Here is a 22389-nt window from a genome sequence, read left to right on the forward strand (position 1 = left end):
TTTTATGAAGACGTGGAATCGGTGATGGGTAAAGTCAAAACAAAATACACTATACTGATGGGCGACTTCAATGCCAGGGTAGGCAAGAAGCAGGCTGGAGACAAGTCAGTGGGGGAATATGGCATAAGCTCTAGGAATAGCAGAGGAGAATTATTAGTAGAGTTTGCAGAACAGAATAATATGCGGATAATGAACACCTTTTTCCGCAAGCGGGTTAGTCGAAAGTGGACGTGGAGGAGCCCGAATGGTGAGACTAGAAATGAAATCGACTTCATACTCTGCGCGAACCCTGACATCATACAAGATGTAGACGTGCTCGGCAAGTTACGCTGCAGTGACCATAGGATGGTAAGAACTCGAATTAGCCTAGACTTGAGGAGGGAACGGAAGAAACTGGTACACCAGAAGCCAATCAATGAGTTAGCGGTAAGAGGGAAACTAGAGGAATTCCGGATCAAGCTACAGAACAGGTATTCGGCTTTAACTCAGGAAGAGGACCTTAGTGTTGAAGATATCAACGACAATCTCATGGGCATCATTAAGGAGTGCGCAATAGAAGTCGGTGGTAACGCCGTTAGACAGGAAACCAGTAAGCTATCGCAGGAGACGAAAGATCTGATCAAGAAACGCCAATGTATGAAAGCCTCTAACCCTACAGTTAGAATAGAACTTGCAGAACTTTCTAAGCTAATCAACAAACGTAAGACTGCGGACATCAGGAACTATAATATGGATAGAATTGAACAGGCTCTCAGGAACGGAGGAAGCCTAAAAACAGTGAAGAAGAAACTAGGAATAGGCAAGAATCAGATGTGTGTGTTAAGAGACAAAGCCGGCAATATCGTTACTAATATGGATGAGATAGTTCAAGTGGCTGAGGAGTTCTATAGAGATTTATACAGTACCAGTGGCACCCACGACGATAGTGGAAGAGAGAATAGCCTAGAGGAATTCGAAATCCCACAGGTAACGCCAGAAGAAGTAAAGAAAGCCTTAGGAGCTATGCAAAGGGGGAAGGCAGCTGGGGAGGATCAGGTAACAGAAGATTTGTTGAAGGATGGTGGTCAGATTGTTCTAGAGAAACTGGCCACCCTGTATACGCAATGCCTCATAACCTCGAGCGTACCGGAATCTTGGAAGAACGCTAACATAATCATAATCCATAAGAAAGGGGACGCCAAAGACTTGAAAAATTATAGACCGATCAGCTTACTATCCGTTGCCTACAAAGTATTTACTAAGGTAATCGCAAATAGAATCAGGAACACCTTAGACTTCTGTCAACCAAAGGACCAGGCAGGATTCCGTAAAGGCTACTCAACAATAGACCATATTCACACTATCAATCAAGTGATAGAGAAATGTGCGGAATATAACCAACCCTTATATATTGCTTTCATTGATTACGAGAAAGCGTTTGATTCCGTCGAAACCTCAGCAGTCATGGAGGCATTACGGAATCAGGGTGTAGACGAGCCATATGTAAAAATACTGGAAGATATCTATAGCGGCTCCACAGCCACCGTAGTCCTCCACAAAGAAAGCAACAAAATCCCAATAAAGAAAGGCGTCAGACAGGGAGATACGATCTCTCCAATGCTATTCACAGCATGTTTACAGGAGGTATTCAGAGACCTGGATTGGGAAGAATTGGGGATAAGAGTTAATGGAGAATACCTTAGTAACTGACGATATTGCCTTGCTTTTAGTAACTCGGGGGGACCAATTGCAATGCATGCTCACTGACCTGGAGAGGCAAAGCAGAAGGGTGGGTCTAAAAATTAATCTGCAGAAAACTAAAGTAATTTTTAATAGTCTCGGAAGAGAACAGCAGCTTACGATAAGTGGCGAGGCACTGGAAGTGGTAAGCTAATACATCTACTTAGGGCAGGTAGTGACCACGGATCCGGATCATGAGACTGAAATAACCAGAAGAATAAGAATGGGCTGGGGTGCGTTTGGCAGGCATTCTCAAATCATGAACAGCAGGTTGCCACTATCCCTCAAAAGGAAAGTGTATAACAGCTGTGTGTTACCAGTACTCACATATGGGGCAGAAACCTGGAGGCTTACGAAAAGGGTTCTGCTGAAATTGAGGACGACGCAACGAGCTATGGAAAGAAGAATGATGGGTGTAATGTTAAGGGATAAGAAAAGAGCAGATTGGGTGAGGCAACAAACGCGGGTAAATGACATCTTAGTTGAAATCAAGAAAAAGAAATGGGCATGGGCCGGACATGTAATGAGGAGGGAAGATAACCGATGGTCATTAAGGGTTACGGACTGGATTCCAAGGGAAGGGAAGCGTAGCAGGGGGCGGCAGAAAGTTAGGTGGGCGAATGACATTAAGACGTTTGCAGGGACAACATGGCCACAATTAGTACATGACCAGGGTAGTTGGAGAAGTATGGGAGAGGACTTTGCCCTGCAGTGGGCGTAACTAGGCTGATGATGATGATGATGATGATGATCCAATAATTTGTTATATCTGTGTTCATCATATTGAGGTTTGACTGTATAATTCTCGCAATACATTCTGCAATTCCAACGATGGAGATCAGCAGACATCAAAATGACAAGGAGGGATGAGTCCATAACAGCTACAGCTGTGAAAAAGTAATTATCAGCCTATTAAATACCATTTAATACACACAAATGGAAGAAAGTGTGACAATATGGTGTCATGGCCACTTCGAGTTTTCTTCAGCGTGTGTTCCAACATTGCCAAACAGCCCAGTCACCCGTTATTTCCACATGTGCTTCCTTCAGAAAGCAGAGATTTGAAACACCTAGGGTGAGTTCCAATCCTGGCCAGCATTAGAGACAGTCTACATTGACAGCCAAGAAGACAGCTTCAAGCCCAAGTGATGGAACGAATCCAGAATCGTCTGGAAGATGTCTCTGCGATGTGACACCACCTCATGTAGAAAAAAAAAAGCTAAGAAAAGTACACATTATCCCTACATTTTAACATTGCATGTGTGAACCCATAGAAAACACAACATAACTCACATTAAGCCTGCAAGAAGGCGTGACTATTTTTTCCTGTAAGCAGACGACCTTCTCGTTGAGTTTCCAAGCCTTCTACTCAGATGCCTTTGCTTTAGGCAGTGAAGTAGCCTGCATCGTTTTTGCTTCCATGTTGTCTTCAAGAAGCTCTCTCTCCTTTTGCCGTTTTCCTCAGAATGGGAACAAGAGTTAAGATGGCCGCTGTCTACATAGCTGTCTGTTTAGCCATCTACGGCAAGTATTGGAGCACAGCCTATGACACCAGCAGTTGCACAAGCAAACCTAAGGCAGAACAACCAACCTGCCACTGGGAGGGCCTCCACACGTGCGTCTGCCAGGTGAATGTTCGGGTGGGAGCGCGCAGCCGCGCCAGCTCGGCAGCCAGTGCAGGGGCCTGTTCCCGCAGGAATGACAGGTCACGTGCCACAAAGTAGGCAGCCTGGGCAAGGCCCCGCTCCCGGCACAGTGCCAGCGCCGTCTCGTGGGCCTCCAGGCAGTGCTCGCGTTCCAAGTGGCACTGCAGTCATCGATAGGCAAAGTCTCAACTCGAATTTTGAAAAAAGATACTTTTGAAAAGAATGCCAAGGAGCACATCCAAGAGTTGAGGTTTATTTAAGAACAGAAATCTGCCAGCGTTTGTTCGTGCTCATATTTTTTTTTTATGAGATGATTACTATCACCTCATTATCAAGAAAATGAATCAATAGAAAATAAACTTGTTTGTCCTCCTGAAACCTTGGGGACTATCCGATTTGTGAATGAAAACAGGTGCACCCACAAACTGGAGCATACAAGTTTATGAGGACCGTAAAAATTAATTTAGGTCCCCCAGTGACAATTTCACTAGAATCGCAGAGGAAAGAAAAACTTAGGAGAGAGCATGATATAGGGCACCCAGCCTTTGCAAGGCAACCTCCTCTGATCCTTTCTCCCCTTTCTGCCCACTTTTGCTTGCCAAATGCGTGTATCACGCTTTGAATCCTGGGAACAGCATGCTGTAGGTGACTTGGCTCATGGTAGGTTTGAATGCCACTGGCTGCTGGAATTGTCACTGGTTTCTCCAGCCTGTGTCACTCAGTTTCTGCTTACTGCATTTGATGCTTTCACTTCTTGGACTTATTACCGAAGAACATTGTTGCCAGTGCAACAGCAGCGCTAGCTTCAAAGAACCTGGGCAATTAGCTTCATATTATAACTTGCAAGCAGTGCAGCAAACAACCCCGCAATGCACAGCCACGCGGGGTGACTAGAAACAACCACTTCGATGTTTTTTTCGTTATTAATCCTCTTTTTGCTTTCTAACTAGGCTTCAAGTTTATCATGTGACACTCCCTCCAGGCTTATTTCTTTCATTCATGACCAGAACCAAGCTCAGAATATACATATACTGTTTTATGCATGGGCTTGTAGACAGCATAGCAGGATAATAACTGGCTCAAATTACATAAAAATATTAATAAATGAGGTTTGAATTGCCTCTGTTGAAGATTTGGCCAACAATGATGTCACCAGCACTATCAACAAAAATAGCACTGATGACAACAGAAAATGTTGCACACATGTCAGACCACTGGAGACACACTGCAAACAATACTCATGCAATATGGAAAGCAGTACCAATGTAGCTAGTTAAAATCTTGGTTTACCATGGCTGCCCCCTTAAGCAAGAGTGTGGCAATGATGCCTACCTGAACTTCATAAAGCTGACTGCGCAGCCATGGGCCAATCAAGGAGAGCACAGGAAATTCTGCTTGTAGTCGCTCCTTCTCCTAAGCAAGCAAGAGACAGGAATGCGTTAAGGATATGCAGAGGAGGGGGGGGGGGGGGGGGGGAGGACCCACACAGCACATGATATTGTTGCACAGTGCAGATGTTCCACTGGGCTAAGTCATCTGCACTGATGATATGCTTACCACAAAATAACTTCAGCAGAACATTGGAAAGCTAATCTTTGTGGTTAACCAATTGCCTACTTTAGAGCCCTGAAATAAGTGAAACTGCTCAGGGCATTCGCCAACAGCAGAGCATTTTTGTAAGTGATTTAGTGGAGATCATGAGGCTTGGAGAATATGTTACGAAAAGTGGCATGGCATGACAACATCAACCATACATCAGCACTGCAATTTCAGTGGCTGCAAGATCTATCTGGGGGTGCTCAAGTGTCCTGCACAAAAGGTAGGTCATTTCTGAACCACTCTCAAAAATCCTGGCTAGCACTTCAAGGAAGACATTTCACTTTTATGTGTCAACCAGCCGTGGCACACCTGCTATTTCTCTATCAATGGAAAAACCTCCATAAGTATGAGAAAGGTTTTGTCCTAAGCAGGAGCTTGCTTTAAATGGGACCAGTGTGGTTTTTGATGCATTCTAAGTAGGGCGTGGGAATACAGAATAGTAGATTTAGGATCGAATATCGTATTTAAACTAGAAAAGAAAAGCCAGATATCAAATTGAATATCAGAAAAATTGATCAGAAAGCTTAATGCTTATAAATTTTGCTCAGGAGTCTCCTAGTATTGCATAACAAGAATGTAGCAAGCTATCAGTAATTTAGGTACATAAAAATCAAGATATACAGTAGAGTCTACTTTTGATAATTAAAGGAAACTCCAAATTAGTATACCAGCACCGATTATAGCTCAGTTCTACTATAAAGGTATCAGAAGTATGTTTTTATCAATAAAGTGTTGGTTGAATAGAATAAAGTGATTTTTTTACCTCTGAAGCACGAGAATTAGCGATGTTATGTTGTACTGAATACCAATGAGGCTTTTAGTTCAAGAGTGAACCAGTGTATATCAACGTTTTATTTCAGAGAAAGTTTTGCTTTCCAGTTTGCCTTCAGAATACAGAAGGGCTTACCAATCTTTATGGCAGGTGGGTTATCGTAAGAACAATTTGGGCGCCAAATGAAAGTGCAGACCATACGTTACATGAATCAATCACCGCTTCATGCGTAACTATCATTGGTGCTGTGCAGACCAACAGCAATCAATGCGGATGGTAGAGCAGGTGCCTTTTCATTGTCATGTTCAGCATGATTTGCCACCTGTCAAGATTCTGAAATTGATAGGGTCATGGGAAGTTCCCACAATGCCCCCTCCCACTCTCCTTTCATCGTCAATTCATCGTCACGCACATGAATGCAACCATGCGGTCAGTGAACAAGTGACATGACACTTTTGTGCCCACCATGTAAATCAAAAGCTAGTCTTGTGATGTGTTCTTTGAAGCAACAAAAAGAAACCAACGTACATCTATGAACGGCATCGAGAACAAGATGCTGCCGTACAGTGTGTCGCAAATATGGTGGCTGTGAGCAACATTGTTGCCATGCCGAACACTCATTTGCGAGGTGGCTTGTTGGCTTTCAGAGTGCTGCACGGCTGCTGTGAATATATCTGTGTCAATTTGACACCAAACAGCAACTTAAGTCACCGATGCCTGACAAAGCAACGCCAACTGTGTGTCAATTAGGCTTAATGGCCAAGGCAATGTGGTGTGGTGTGGTAACGGTGCACAAACCGTCATAGAATGCTTGCCGCTACTGTGGTTGTACAGGTGGCTTCTCACATGATCACGCATACTGCAACACGATCCACGTGCCTCCCGGCAGCTGATCAAGCTGGTCTTCACACATGCTATCGCAATTTCTGAAATACAAACTGCTTTGTTGCTTTTGCCTCTGTCCAAATTTTGTACCAGAGGTGGCCTCGGCCGACATGTCACCATTCAGCGAATTCGGTGTTCAGGCACTCTACATTGAATCCCCACATTGGGCCGCCGTCGAGGAGCGCATGCAACAGCGAAGAAGCACTCGCAGAGACAAAGTGCGTGTATATACAAGCGGCTTACCCCTGGCACGCTCGGCACTCCTATTGTGTGGCATCGAGCATGAGGGGCTAAGCGGCACATGCGACATGCGGCCCTGTGAGGGTCACTACACCGAATATAATAAATACTCAAATGATCACTATTCCATCCAGTGATATCTGAGTATTTGCACAGCCCTAACTTTAAGCTAACACTTGGGGCAGAAGCAGTTCATAAGCAACAATGTGTGCCTTCACACAACGCTAAAGTTGTGTCGGTCTCATAGTGTGACGAATAGATTTCTCTGCAGCAAGGCAACCCTCCAAGCCTTTTGGCAAAAATCGTTTGGGGATGTTTACAAAGGGCAGCCATTCACCAGAACCCCTACAGGAACATTTAGATCCTTGGAAAGTGGCTGGCTTCTCTGAAACTTTGTACATGGAAGCTCCTATGCCTCGAACCCATACAGCACAGCAGGTCCCACCTGAGCCACATATTGTGCAGTACGGTTGTGCACAACATCCAGAGCCCGCTGGATAAGCACAGCTGCTTGGGCCTGCTCAGCGAGCAGCTGGCCCAGGCCCGGCGCCAGGCTCTCCAGGGCTGGGTCACGGCCCACTGCCTCCGACACACGCCGCACATACTCATCCTGCACGGCCACTTTGGCTTGCTGCAAGCAAGACATCATAACTTCACAAACAAGCACATCCGGACCTTTGCCATCGTAGAGCCATATCACAGAGCACAGTGCTTTGCATGGGAATACCAGGCCTCGGAGTGGCGTCTTTCTCAACGGACACATTAAAGACACATTTGGCAAACAGAGTTTTCTCTGCAACAATGATTTAGTCTGCACTAAAATAGGATGCAAAATGCTGAAAATTCTTTTTACTATTACATTATAATTAGTAATTATAGCACAAGTGCTTGCACAAGCACCTCCAGTTATGGATGGATGGATGGATAAATGAGGCTCAACCCTTTGAATCGGGCGGCGGCGGGCGCCACTTAGCCTTGAATGGTACTATATGCATGCATACCTATGTATCTGCTGCTTTACTTTTGCGTTGATATTATCCACCAATCAGATAGCCTCCGTTTAGTTATTTCTACCTGTTCAAAGTCTATTTTACTTTCATAACTGCGAGTCGGCCTAGTTGGAACAGATTCATCTTAAAACTTTTTGTGCGCAAACAAACAGAGACGAAGAATAGGAGCAACACAAGCACGAGCGCTTTCCAAGTTTCAGGCACCAGCTTAACACCCGTGCTTTGCACTCACAGACCGCGATAATAGGCTCCAGAACTGCTGAATTGTTTAAGCTATAGTTCGGACAAGTAGAAAGAGGGCCGGAAGAAATAGAAATGAACTGAAGCACAACAGTTCGCAGTTATGCTTCGGTTCATTTGCACTGTGTGCACTGTGTCACTGCACTGTGTCAGTGAGAACACATTGCCTTCTAGCCTCCTATGCTTCCGGAACCCATTTTGTAGCTCTCCAAGCACCCGCTCGTTCTCTACCCATGCCTGCAGTCTGTACTTTATAATCTGCATAACCACCGATGTCACTGTTATAGGCCGGTAGTTATTTATGTCAGCTTTGTCCCCCTTTCCCTTATATATCATTCTCATCCTACTTAGCCTCCATTCGTCAAGTACTTTACCATCCATTAGCATTTTGCTCACCACCTTCCTTAATGCTTTCTTGGATTTCGAGCCCAATTTCTTTATTAACATAATTGGAATACCATCCGGGACTGCTGATGTGCTACTTTGTACCCTTTTTCCAGCCCTTTCCCACTCTCTTTGTCCAAGCGAAAGCAGTGGATTGGCTGGGCTATCCCTCTCCGACATACTGCATGTACCATTTCTCTGTTTTGTAAATTTTTCCCTCATCATGGTTCCTATATACTCCATTGCCTCCTCACCTTCTAACAGAGTACCTTGAGCTGTTACTACATACCTCTGCTCTGGGCTTGTCCTATTACCCAAGGAGTTCAGATGTTGCCAGAACTTCCTAGCTGCCTGTTTATCTTTTTTATTGCTTATTTCTGACCACCATTGGGACCCTTTTGTCTTGATTTTCTCGTTGATCAAATAGGATGCTTCCCTTCTGCATTTTATGTAGTTTACCCATTTTCTCTCCACTTCTGCTTCAGGTTTGCCTTTACTTTTGGAATACCTGTGTTGCCTGGAGGCATCCTGACATTTCTTTATGGCCTTCTTAACCTCTTCATCCCACCAGCTCTTGAGTTTTCTTATCCCTTGCCTTATTTTCCTGACTCGCACCTTATCTAGTTCACGATCAAATAGTCTCATTAACTTTGGGTAAGTCCAACCAGTTTCAGTACCCTCTGATATTTCCTCTTCAATATATTTGGCCGCTATTTCCACTTGCTCTTCCAAGTACAAAATCCCATCTGGCTGTTCCTCACGCCTCGTTCGTGCTTTAGTTTCCCCGTTAAAACTCAACTTGATATGTTTGCAGTTGCTACCTATACTTCTGGAGCCCTGTTCATCTATAATCATGGCTCCTAATCTATCGTACATCCTATGCGACATTAACGCATAATCTATTGTTGAGTGTCGACCCCCTACCACCCATGTTATGATCCCGTCACACTTCTCAGCAGAGTTACAGACAACTAAGTTATGCCTCTCACATGTTATATCAACTGCAAACATAACCACCAGCTGGTCACTGAATTTGGAGGAAGGACGAGGCAGTTTTCACTCATTGTGCACCTATTTCAATGATGTGTTAATGTTTTCTTTGTTTCCTTGAGATAATTTGAGAGAATATACATAAATGCCAGACATGTTAAGGAAGAGCTAGGACTTGCTAGGAATATTCTCTCCAGAAGAGCTTTAGCTGCAAGGCCATGACCATTTTTCTGGTAAAGCAAGCAAGGCCAAACATTCCATGTTCTGGCATTCCAACAGTGACCCAGCATGCAACATGATTAAGAGTTAGCAACAGATGCCCTTGCCATTGTAAAGAGCTTATGGGCATCCCAGAGGTTGTCAAAACCAGAAAACACAGACTTTTTTGCGATAGCAGTAATGATATTAGCTCTAATGGTAGCCAGTTGTCAATACCATGCACACCTTTTCAGTTTGGTTCAGATAGTGTCTGGTTGTAACATACAAATAATTTATACACTAACTTTCTTGGAAAAAAGGTGCATGACATAGGCAAATACAGTATTTCCCAGAACCACCTGCCCTGCCATAAGAATACAGGCATTTGGTCGCCTGAGCAAGTCCCAAGAACCTAACAACATGAGCATTGTTTCTATGCAATCCTGCTTAAGATACACAGCTGTTGTTGTGATGTCTGCGTTTTTGCGACACCCACCTGCCCCCTCCCCTCCCCCCCCCTTATGAAGTGCGTGCACCCCCCGCCCCCTTCCTTGAAATATTCTTCTGGCTACACCACTGCCCGTACGACAGAGATACAACAGGTTTAAACCTATTCTGACAAATTTCATAAGACAGGGAAAAACTTTTTCTTACTACAAAAAGGCACCCTGCGTTAAAAATTTATTTCATTGTACAGATACGTGATCAGCACCATTACAACAATATACTAAGAATACTAGGCACTAATGATTTCCCCAGAGAACTCACCTTCTCTATGTCACTGTCGCACAGTTTTTTTGCTGTGAAAGAAATGTATGAAAAAAATAATAAGACTATGAATACACACGCAGACACATTACAATTCAAAAATCATGCTTGCAACTATGGCAACATGTTTGCAATTTGATGTTTAAGCACAATTCCAGCACTATTGTGAGGAAGTAGCCTACTTTGATGCATGGAAAATCTCCTTCCTCAAAGCGGGCCACCACATTTCGAGTACACTAAGTACCATGCCACGTCATGAAACAGATATTATTCATTTGCAAGCAGCAGGGAATATCACTTAGCTTTTCCCCATTTGTATATAACCTTGACAGCTATTTGAGTGTCAGCTTTACATGACATTTTCAACATGTTCTTATGATGGGTGCATTTGTTTTTAGTAATGCAAGTACAGTAACGCAAGTACTTAAAAAATAAAGTAAATGTCTTTCGCTAAACAATGCCCAGTTGCCCAGTTGAGGGCTGTACACATGCTCCAGATCACTTCCTCTGTGTCTTAGCTTTTTAAATTTCCCATTGAGGAAAAATTATTTTCTTTGTCATTGCACCCTGTAAACTTCAGCCCTCTAGATATTTATGAGTACCAGTAATACCTGGCATAAAATGACGTGCAACACTTAACTTGAATGCCAGCAACTATAAATTACACACCCATCTCAAGGACCGCTTTATTTTCACTGAATTGACCTGGACTCAGGTTAAATGTTCTAAGGGATTGAAATAAAGCTTTCAAATTCACTGAAATTTTCTAATGATGCAAGTACGAAGCAGAGTCAACTCTGTTTAAATTTATCATGTTATGAAGTCCTGATTAAATGCTAGTCTACCGTTTAGTCCTACAGCATTTGTCTTGCATTCAGCACAAACAGATCATTGTGGCCAGGAAGGGAAATCTTCGACCATCATAGGGGTGTTGGATTTCCACATTTTATTCTGTGTTCTGACATGGCAGTTTAGATAATTTAATGTGTCCCAATTTCTGAAGGTCAGTCACACACAATACTTCTATTAGACATGAAAATTATTTCGTTGCAGAAGTCTTACTTTCCGAGATGTGTTTTCAGGCATCATGTACATATGTGCTTGGGTCCCACTAATGTCAAGCAGTCTTTTCTTCGACTGTCAATTTCCATTTTCCTTTATTACTACAGTCGAGCCCACTTATAACGAACCTGAAGGTTACGCGGCGTCTGTTCGGTATACCCCGAAGTTTGTAATAAGTGGACAACAGGTTAAAAAGAAAAAAGAAAAAAAAAGTGGCTAGTCAAAACACAAAATGTATTTATTTGCAAAGAAGTTCATGATGCTCATCTTTTTCTGCAGTGCAGATCCAATGAGGGCGGTCTCTAGTTTACTTAAAGCAGAAGCGTGCTCTTCACTGAGGCCCTTGGTACAGACAAGTTGCCTGAGGCTCTCTATGTAGCCCATTGCTACAGGCATGCTTATGGATGCTGGCTCCGAAGTTTCATTGTCATCTGATTGCTCTGCATCACTCTCCACCTGCACTTCACAAGCAGGGCGAGTTTGACCGCGACATATGTCACGGTCAAACTCGCCCAGACACTTTGCGAATTGCGCATCATCCGTGCCTTAGTATAGTAACTGTAGTGCACAGGCACACAGCTCTGAAAGCAACACAGCTTCTTTGATTTTCCGATAACAAAGGGCACGCACTGGTCGCTGCCATCCATATTAGTGCACAGAAGTACTGTAACATGCACTTTACTGTGCCTGCTGCCAGCACATGAGTCGCCTTTCGTGGCGTGCGTCTTGTCTGGCTGCATCTGATAAAATAATGCAGGCTCATCTGCATTATGCACGTCCTGCTCCATGTAGCTTTAAGCAGCGCATCCTCTATGTCCGCATAGGTGGCCTTCCGCAGGTGCTTTCTGTTCGTCGAGTCGGCGGCAGAGCTGGCAACCTTTTCCTTGTTCTTCAGAATCGTTGAGATGGTTGATTTAGACATGTACTTATTCACCAACTCGTAGTTTTTAGCACCTTGAAACACTTCCTTCAAAACTGTTCACTTCGTTGCCATGTTCAACACTTTTCGTTTCGTGAACGCTGCAGGCACGGCATTCCCGTCCGCCATCCTGAATTACAACTGAGGCCCAACTAGAATGAAGCGCGGAAGCGAGGAAGCATGGAGGCCAGTGTAGAGAGGCCTGCTTCGCGGTCATGGCAAGAAAACAAAACTTCTGAACATTAGCCAGCACAGTAGTGCAGATGCCGAGACAGCGAGGGCGTTGCAAGAAAACGTGAAGAGAGGGGAGCGGAGTTGAAAGGATGGGCAGGAGGGCGATCTTGGAAGCCACACGCTGACACTCGTAGGCAGTGCGTGATGGCAGGGAGAGGGTAGAGGGGCACAAAACGGATAGTTCACCTCCGAGGAGGCTTGGGAAAACAGATCGCAGGTGCACAAGGGCCGAAGGTCGTCGTTATTTTGCATCGCGGCGGCAGGTTTACGCCGTCCGTTCGCTGTAACCGATTGGCAGGGCTCTAAGAAGTTTGTTATACGTGCGATTTTATGCCATTATTTTCATGGTCGCGTGGCTCTCGGTCATTTTAAGCGAAAGTTTGTCTTAAGTGGGGCCGTTATATGTGGGCTCGACTGTAATGCAAAGTTTCTTGTAAATGCAACTGCCATCTACAGTAACCACTGCAATTCAATAAACTGTTCCTTTTTAAGTTGATTAATTTTGCCAATGCTTTCCTTGGTCTCATTTTCTGATAGCTTCATAACATTGTTATAGAAAAATGAAGTCCATCGATTTCCCTAACTTTTTTTGCTCTTTGCCTAGTGAGGGTCTTAACCTAGGCAGCCTTAAGTTAGCATATGAGGATGTATTAATTTCATGCTGCTAAGTTGGCACACTACATAATGCCCAGTTTATAGGATATTCTAAATCCGCTACTGTGGCCATAGGTGGTGCTGCCTAACACTTTAGGGCAAGGTTTAATATAGGTACATAAATATTTCTGAAGGTTTATAAGAGAAAGCAGTACAAGTAGCTGAATTTCTAGGGCATCGCATGCACCACATGCAGGTTGTGGGTTCAGTTACAGTTAAATCTCAATATATAGAAACCGGTAAAATCAGCAATTTGCTTCATTATATTGAAATTTTTTTATACAGTAGACTCCCTTTAAGATGAACTCAAAGGGACCACAAAAATTTAATCATCTTATCAGAAGAATAATTGGCAATATGACCAGTAGCATCCAAATATCTTACTTCAAAACGGTAAATGAAGCTGATTGAAAGCGGGGGGGAAAATGACCTGAAAAGTATTTAATTAGCTGTACTTAATAGAAAACTGTTTTCAAGAGGTCTTGATACGATCTGTCTCTTTTCATTTCTTCCTCTTGTTTTCGCCTCTGTCCACGGGCAATGTGCGCCGCAAGCCTCTAGTAGGGTGCCTTGATAAGCTCACCCCTTGGTGCAGTGCATCGAGGCAACCTAGCCTCCAGGAATGGCAGGAGTGGTGGTCACTCCGAATGTTAGTCTTAACTTAAAATATGTTGTAAATAATGAATGAATGAATGAATGAATGAATGAATGAATGAATGAATGAATGAATGAACCGAAGAGCCCGTCTGAAGTGGTTTGTCTTAAGCAGACTTTTTTTGCACTGAGTCCATGGAAAACTAAAGAAACACTCCCATATTGTTTGTTACATGCAAGCATTCAGCTTAACCAAGTTCACCTTAACGGGAGTTCACTGTACAGTCGACTCCCGATAATTTTAAGCCGCTTAATTGGAATTTTCGGTTAATTAGAAGTGAAGTGCTGGTCCCATCAGTTCTGCATGTAATCCTATAGAAGAAATCGCTCAATAATTCGAAGTCCTCATCGAGTAATATTGTTTAATTGGAAGTAAATTTTCAGCCGGGATCCTCGAGGTGACCGTCATTCTTTGGTAGAATGTGCAATTTTTCAAGTGTTGCAACATTTCCATGCTCCGCATTGGTGTCATCGCCACCGCAGCCGCCCGCAACGCCATCCTTCTTGGAGCGGCGCGATTATTCATTGCTACGGCTGCCGTGGCCTCCGCGATCAACTCCGGCGGGAGGCGAAGCGGCTCCCGCCGGAGGCCACGCGCGGCTGCCGCGCGTGGCCGGAGCTGATCGCGGAGGCCACGCAGGTGCCATAGGTGCATGCAGCGCTGCATACTGGCAGTGGCGAGATTGTGCGAGATTAATCTAGCAGGGTGCGCAGCGTATGTCGAGGCGTGTGTTGGTCGAACGCCTTTGTGCGGGAAGCTCGTAGGCTAGGTTGTTCCACGAGTGATTCGGAATTGACTGTACCTAGTCACGCAGTTTATAGCCATGGCAAACCATGGCTCTTATCGCACACTCGACCTGGCAACGAAAGTCGAGGTTCTGAAGGAAGTTGAGAAAGGAGGTGCCGCCAAACAAGACATAGCACGGAAGTACGGGATCAAGCCGAACACGCTCTCTAACTACATCAAGAACAAGCGCACAATAATGGATGCATTTGAGAACAACAAGTTCAAGACTTCTCGGAAGCGAATGCGCACCGGCGCTTACCCAGAGTTGGAGAAGGCTCTGCTGGTTTGGATTAGGGAGGCCAGGAGCAACAAACTTCCTCACAGCGGAGACATCGTTGCGATGAAAGCCCGAACGCTTGCAGCAATGTTGGGGATCGATGACTTCGTTTCGTAAGATGGATGGCTGACGCGCTTTAAAGATCGCCATGACCTGGTTTTCAAGAGCGTGTGTGGTGAAAAGGCGTCCGTTAACCAGGAAACATGCGCCACGTGAAAGGACGGAAAGCTGCGTGAATATCTCGCCGAATACAGACCGGAAGACATCTTCAATGCAGATGAGACTGCACTCTTCTATCGGCTTCTACCAGAGAAGACCCTGACACTCAAGGACGACGACTGTGCTGGTGGCAAACACAGCAAGGAGAGAGTGTCGGTGCTGATCGCGGCAAACATGACTAGCACGGAACGATGTCGGTTACTTGCGATCGGGAAAGCCGCGAAGCCGAGATGATTTAAAGGCGTGAAGACGCTGCCTGTGGACTATGAGGCGAACAAAAAAGCATGGATGACGACCGAAATCTTCAAGAGCTGGATAAGCAAATTGGACCGCAAGTTTGCTTCTTCGAACCGCAAGGTGTTGTTCCTTGTCGATCACTGCAGTGCTCACGTGAATGTGCCAGCCTTGAGTGCAATACGCCTCGCATTTTTGCCTGCAAACACAACGGCTGTTTTGCAGCCAATGGACCAAGGCATCATCAAGAATGTTAAAGTCCTGTACAGGCGGCACCTCCTCGAGCGCATGGTTTTGTGTATGGTGTGGGATCTCTCACACCCGTACTCTTGGGGACAAAGGGACGACAACACAGTAGTGCAAACAATCACAAGGGCATTTATTGCACCTTTCATAGATCAATGCCTGCTAGCCGAGTTGCTACCCACAAAACATGCCGATGGGCGCGCGACAAATCTAGAAGTCCGACTCACCGCAACCGGAAAACGAGCGAATATGTTCACCCCATGCTGAATCCCAACGCCTGGTCGTTCGCGTGTACGGTCACGCCAACGATGGCGCGTTCGAAGGCAGGCCACGCAAGGCGGTCTCGCAGAAGCATGGGTCGGCGTGCGCGCGCGGGACGTCCTCGCTGTTAGCCGATCTGCCGGGAAAGAGAGCCAGCCCGTCCTCCCCATGCGCCCCCAAGTAACCCTGCCGTGAGGCGGCGTTAGCAACGCAACACTCGCGCCATCTCTCGCACTGCGCCCCAACCACATCGACCGCCGCGGGCATCACGCAGGCCACGCGACGAAGCCGGATTACAGGCGACGCACCATGCGGGAAAAACATATCAGGGGACGCGCGAGAGTCGCGCATCCCCACATCCCCCCAACCTTAAATCACTACATATTTCGGCGAGACATGTGACACGGTCTAACATCAAACTGTGCTTCGCGAACAAGGTAGAACATTAAACAGTGGCCACGCCGAGGAAATGTCCACGCTGTCCATAGCATGCGAGCCGACATTGTCCTTGGCTGCACCGCTGGCGTCCGCCGGTCACAGCGGCAGCTTTGCAGACTCGACGGCACGATGCCAGGCCAGGACTCCGGAAACGACGACGCAGTAGTCGGTACAAGCAAGCGTCGCTCGCGCCGACGCGCCCTGCTGGGAAGAGCCGCCGTAGCTGTCGGTGACCGCCGGCTCTTTTGTCCGCCGCCGAGGGTTGCGAGCTGGATGCAGGAGGCCACCGAAGTTGCTGCGCCGAACCTGCCACAGCATCACCATCGCCCGGGGTGGCTCGATCGTAGTCCGGAGCAGCAGTGCAGACGATGTGCAGGTGACAGCAAGCCAGGGGTGGCTCCAATCACGCTGCGTACACTCAACACACTCGGCAAACACTAAAGTAGTGCAAGGGAGAGGAATTATGCATGCGCATCGCCCACGTGGTACGATGTTCAACTTGGCTAGCAAAATATCAGGCAGCTACTCAGATGCTAAGTTCATGTGAACGAAGCTCGCTTTCTTGAGTCGAACGAGTAATTTCAGTTCGTGCGAGGCGAACTAGAATGAGGGAAGCAACTTGCAACACCTCAACGCCACGGTTCACCAGGTTGTGTCCCTCCACGTGCGACAGGCAGCTTCGTAAAGCCTTAGGCCTAAAGCGTCGCTACCCTGACAACAACCAGCATCCAAAAACAACACCCAAAATGAGCGCAAAACAGGCAGCCGCGAGGAGACGTCGGCTCTGTGAGGTGGTCCTACTCTGCTCGGTGCACACAGCATCCGAGTTGACGGCGCCCACCGTTCCAGACGGTGTCGGAGCGCCCGGTGCCAGGCCGCAATACCAGTCAGCCCGTAGTGGCGCCCGTGGCCCGCAGCCACCCGGCTCCCAGAGTCGCGACTTCATCCGAGTCGAAGAGATAGAAGAAGCTATTTACATAAGAAATTCGGACCACCCACGAGGATTCCGTACTCACTCGCTTCAGGCTTGCCACTGCTCCGCGGGCGCTCAGCCTCGCTCTCCCAGGATGCAGACCACGTGGCTCTCGTACTGACGAAAGTCATTAAAAAAACACTTGCGAAAAGGCTTAGCATGTTGACATGTTCAAACACACTACAGCCACTATCACCTCGCTCAAGAAAGCACGCCGCCGATGCTAGCGATCAAAATCCACGCTAGGCCTACGCTTTGGTTCAAACAAAGGTCTCGAACGAAGCAGAACTGTTAAAACTATCGTCCGATGCCCCAAGAGCCCCACGTTGGGCGCCAGATGTGGGATCTCTCACACCCGTACTCTTGGGGACAAAGGAACGACAACACAGTAGTGCAAACAATCACAAGGGCATTTATTGCACCTTTCATAGATCAATGCCTGCTAGCCGAGTTGCCACCCACAAAACATGCCGATGGGCGCGCGACAAATCTAGAAGTCCGACTCACCGCGACCGGTAAACGAGCGAATATGTTCGCCCCATGCTGGGTCCCAACGCCTGGTCGTTCACGTGTACGGTCACGCCAACGGTGGCGCGTTCGAAGGCAGGCCACGCGAGGCGGTCTCGCAGAAGCATGGGTCGGCGTGCGCGCGCGGGACGTCCTCGCTGTTAGCCGATCCGCCGGGAAAGAGAGCCAGCCCGTCCTCCACATGCGCCCCCAAGTAACCCTGCCGTGAGGCGGCGTTAGCAACGCAACACTCGCGCCATCTCTCGCACTGCGCCCCAACCACATCGACCGCCGCGGGCATCACTCAGGCCACGCGGCGAAGCCGGATTACAGGAGACGCGCCATGCGGGAAAAACATATCAGGGGACGCGCAAGAGTCGCGCATCCCCACAATGGATAGCTCCACAAAGTACGAGGTGAGCCTGCTTAGTGCCATCCACATGTTGGCGCGAGCATGGGATCGTGTGAAGCAAGAAACAATCGCAAACTGCTTCAGGGCTTGCGGTTTTGTGGCAGCTTCTTCGGAGGATGCCTCTGAAATTTCAGTGGAAAAAGCGTCAACAAGCGAGCTTGACGGCACTGATTTTGGTGATGCTCTCGGGGACGTCAATTTTGAAGATTACGTCACCGTAGACAAGGCGGTCGGAACGTGCGGTGCGCTGACGGATAGTGAAATTGTAGAGATTATTCGGCCCCAGGAAGCAACCCAGGAAAGCGACAATGACGTTGAAGTCGAGCCGCAACCTAAGGCTGCCGATGTAGCTGCGGGCCTTGCTCTTGCGGAGCGCTTCTTTGCAGCTGAAGGTAACGCGGAAGAAGCGTTCCGCCACATCTACTGCCTGCAGAACTTGCTTTCAGCAGCGTGATTCGGCAAGAAGAAGCAAAGCAAGATGACCGACTATTTTTCTTAGAGAAAATACTCGATTTCGCCACAAATAAAGTGCTGTTTTTTGTGTTTTGTGCCTAATTGGAAGTTCGTTTAATTCGAAGTTTTTTGCGGTTCCTGTGAACTTCGTATTAACGGGAGTCGACTGTATTGAAATTCGACATTGTGTGCCAATAGGAACAGTCACTGAAGGATTTTTCTTACATGGAAGGGGCTGAAAGATTTTCGTAATTATTGGGCAATCGGAAAAAGCAAGTTTGAATGAGATAAGATCATTTCATTGAATTTGAGAGCCAGCAATGAAAGATGCGGTTTCATGACATGTTTACAATATTTTCACAATTGTGGTACAAAGCAAACCTAGCCATGCCTTCGCGTCCACCTTGCCCCCATGGCTGACAGTGTCGCCCACAGCAGGACGACCCTATCACAAAAAGCACTGGCAGCAGGTAGTGAATGTTTTATCTGCCTCTCGCTTGAACATGTCTTCGAAACTTGAGATTATGGAACCTTAAGTACTAAACACGCAAGAAGACAGCGCACATGATGTCACACCATCTCGGCAAGCTTACTCTTTGCACATGTGGCAGTTTACCCCAAAATAGGGTGCGTGCACTGTGCCAGTGAAATGTCGTCATATTGAAATCGTGTTAAACACACTTAGTTATACTGAGGTTTTAAACACATGGTATCCTATGGACAAGAAATTATAAAAAGTTAAATACTTTGTTATATTGAGAATTTTGTTATACGGAGGTTTAACTATATTAATAAGGCTGATGGCTATTCTTAATGTGGTCATTGTTAATGAAAGTATATGGTTGACTTACTAACCAGGGAGCTTTATTTGCCCTACACCAGGTATAAATGAAGGCACTTAAAACTTACCCACACGAGGCCCCCAAAACAAGCTATGTTCAACTTCTCAGCTGTTTTTGCATTGATCCTGCAATGAACTTCCAGTGTGCTCATACTCCTAATTATATGAAATGGAGACGTGAAATTCTATGACATGGAATTCCATGACGTCATTATGGTCAAAACATACCAAAGGCTACAGTAGTGCACCAAAATGCATTGTGCCGACTCAAAGCAGCCTACCTCTAAGCTTTGCCACCAAGGCTTCCCGGAAAGCAGGGAACCAGCCACGCAGCTCCCTCTCCAAGATGTGCACCAGAAACGGCATGGCACTTCGCAGCAGCTCTGCCGCAACAAAAAGGACATGTCAGACTTGATGCGCAAAGCATGGCAAGAGGTTTGCTCATACCAGCATTGTAGAGCCGCAAGTCAATCATCTGGCCTTTGGGTGTCTTGTAGACATAAGGCACAGTTGGTAGCCTCTCCTCCCCCTGGTGAATTAGCAAGTGAAGTGGTCATGCGGTGGGCCCGATGCTCATTCGTGACACAGTTAAAAGCAAGAAGCACCCACTCACATGCTTTAAGAGGGAGCTTTAGCTCCGGCCCAACTCCGGCACAGCCTATTCAAATACATGTAAAACGCAAAAACATTTTTCTGAGATAACCCCTGGACCATGAAATTTGTTGCATTTGAGAGATAAAGTTAAATTCTAGTGACTGTTGGAAGCAGAATTTCGATTTAGCGTCTGCATTATTTTAAAAAGATTTTCGAAAATGCAAAAGTTTGAAAAAAATAGAAGCAGAAAGTTTACAAATTAATAGCTCTGCATAAAGAACAGATATTGCGGTTCTGTAAACCGCATCCATTAGATTATTCAAAGCGGACAAATTCTACATGTCAATTTGTAGCTTACGTGAATTCGTTATGTGGTGTAGAATGGTTTTGCAAAAGCTGTATTTTCATATTACCAAATTTTTTTAGTTTCATGTGTAACATATCAACTTTATCAACTTTAGATGTACTATTAGATGCAGTTCCCAGAATTATGATATCATTTTTCATTGCTGAGTTACAGAGCTGTGAACTTGATAGCTTCGTTTTCTGCAAATTTGCAATTTTTGCCAATTTTTAATAAAAAATTGCCGACCTAAATAAAAAATTCGAAACCAACAGTCACTAGAGTTTAGGTTTTCCTTTTAAATGCAACAAACCTCGTCAAATTTGGGGCAGTGGTTGCTGAGAAAAACGAATTCTCCTTTTAATGTATTTAGATAGAAGCACCCGAGCTAAAGCTTCCTCTTGATCTTTGTGTGTGGGTGTCTGTGCACTGCTTTAAATATTGCACAAATGCTCAATGCAGCGTGCTCAGGATAGCCTCACTGCGTGACTACTGACTACAGTTCTGATTCCACTGCAATAACATAATTAACAAATCAATAATTAATTGTTTAATTAATACTGCCACCTCTGATTTAAATTTTATCAGGGTGAAGAAATGCCAGGTAAGTACAGGGTGGCGCAAGAAAGGCAAATAAAGAAGATCTATACCTACAAGTTCTGGCTATGAACTTAAAGCAAGAAGAATAGAAAACAGTAAAAACAATAGGATATAAACAAAATGATGCAATTTTGCACAGTGAAAACATGAAAAGAAGAAAGTATACTGGATGACTGTACAATAAAAATAAACAAACACGAGACAAGAACAGAAAACAAATAATAAAAGAAACTTTGTATTGCAGTCATGAAAGCCAACTCGAAGTTATTAATGTCAATGATTGTTGCAAAGCATGATTATTTTTTAACAAATTCCGATGACTGTCTGTCCTTGGAAAAATAAAGAAAGAAAGAATATTTTGGACTGCTACTGTGTCCTTGAAGGGTCTTATTGTTATATAAGGTTACTGCCAAACATAAAATCTGGAATAAAAAGAAGAGAGGGCATTAAGATTGATCCTGTCTCTGTTAATTAGTATAACAACTTCATGAGGGAATAGAAATTACTTTTGTTTAGAGATTGAAGGTTAGCCCTAGCTAATATGTGTGTTGTGGATTTGAGAAGACAAATGAAAAAAATTGTTAAATGACCAATGTCTAAAAGAAACACTGCAAATTTGAACTACTGGTGCATGAAAAGTTTTTTTTACTAAAGTATGCGAATGCTGGACTGCTTCATTTTCCTTGGCAGAGGCGCTGTGATACGGCGTTTGCATTTAGAAGACATTTGCTTGGCAGTAGAGTCATAACTTGCACAAAGTACCTTACCATGCCAAGTTTCTGCTGTTGCCGGCATGTGCCTGCAGAAGTCTGTACTGTGATTACAATAAAAAACAATGTGTACCCCTTCAATGGATCACCCATTATGCCATGCTAAACATTCTAACCGGATTGCGACATACAGCTCTGATGAACCAGATATGCAGCTGCCACTGCACAAACAGGACTACATGTGCATGCATGGCGGAAGCGGATTGAGTATTTGCAATGATCTGCGCCATCACCCTTCTTTTCATTACACTTTCATTTTGTTACCTCAGGTGTCACTTAATATGACAAGTGCTTATCAGTGCAAATAAGTGGCAACAGGAAGACAAGTGTAGAAGTGTAACTATATGGCATAAATTGCAAAGTTGAATACTGGAAAAAAAAATGAAGACAGGATATAATTAAACTGTAAAAATAATCCTTCAAGTAGGCCTGGCTCACTTAAAGGTGAGGTTTTGATTCA

The 22389-nt window shown here is 45.4% G+C and overlaps 1 protein-coding gene across 1 annotated transcript in view; it reads right to left on the bottom strand.

Annotated features, from left to right (window-relative positions):
- Positions 1 to 22389, bottom strand: part of LOC142589585 (uncharacterized) — a 95221-nt gene that overhangs the window by 50050 nt on the left and 22782 nt on the right. The window contains exons 9-14 of the mRNA XM_075701065.1: positions 20070 to 20151; positions 19904 to 20005; positions 10452 to 10483; positions 7307 to 7492; positions 4698 to 4778; positions 3311 to 3526 (exon numbers count right to left, since the gene is read on the bottom strand). Coding sequence (XP_075557180.1) covers positions 3311 to 3526; positions 4698 to 4778; positions 7307 to 7492; positions 10452 to 10483; positions 19904 to 20005; positions 20070 to 20151 — 699 coding nt within the window. The remainder of the gene's footprint in view (positions 1 to 3310; positions 3527 to 4697; positions 4779 to 7306; positions 7493 to 10451; positions 10484 to 19903; positions 20006 to 20069; positions 20152 to 22389) is intronic.

Source organism: Dermacentor variabilis, chromosome 8 (genome assembly GCF_050947875.1).
Source record: "Dermacentor variabilis isolate Ectoservices chromosome 8, ASM5094787v1, whole genome shotgun sequence".
Classification (NCBI taxonomy): domain Eukaryota; kingdom Metazoa; phylum Arthropoda; class Arachnida; order Ixodida; family Ixodidae; genus Dermacentor; species Dermacentor variabilis.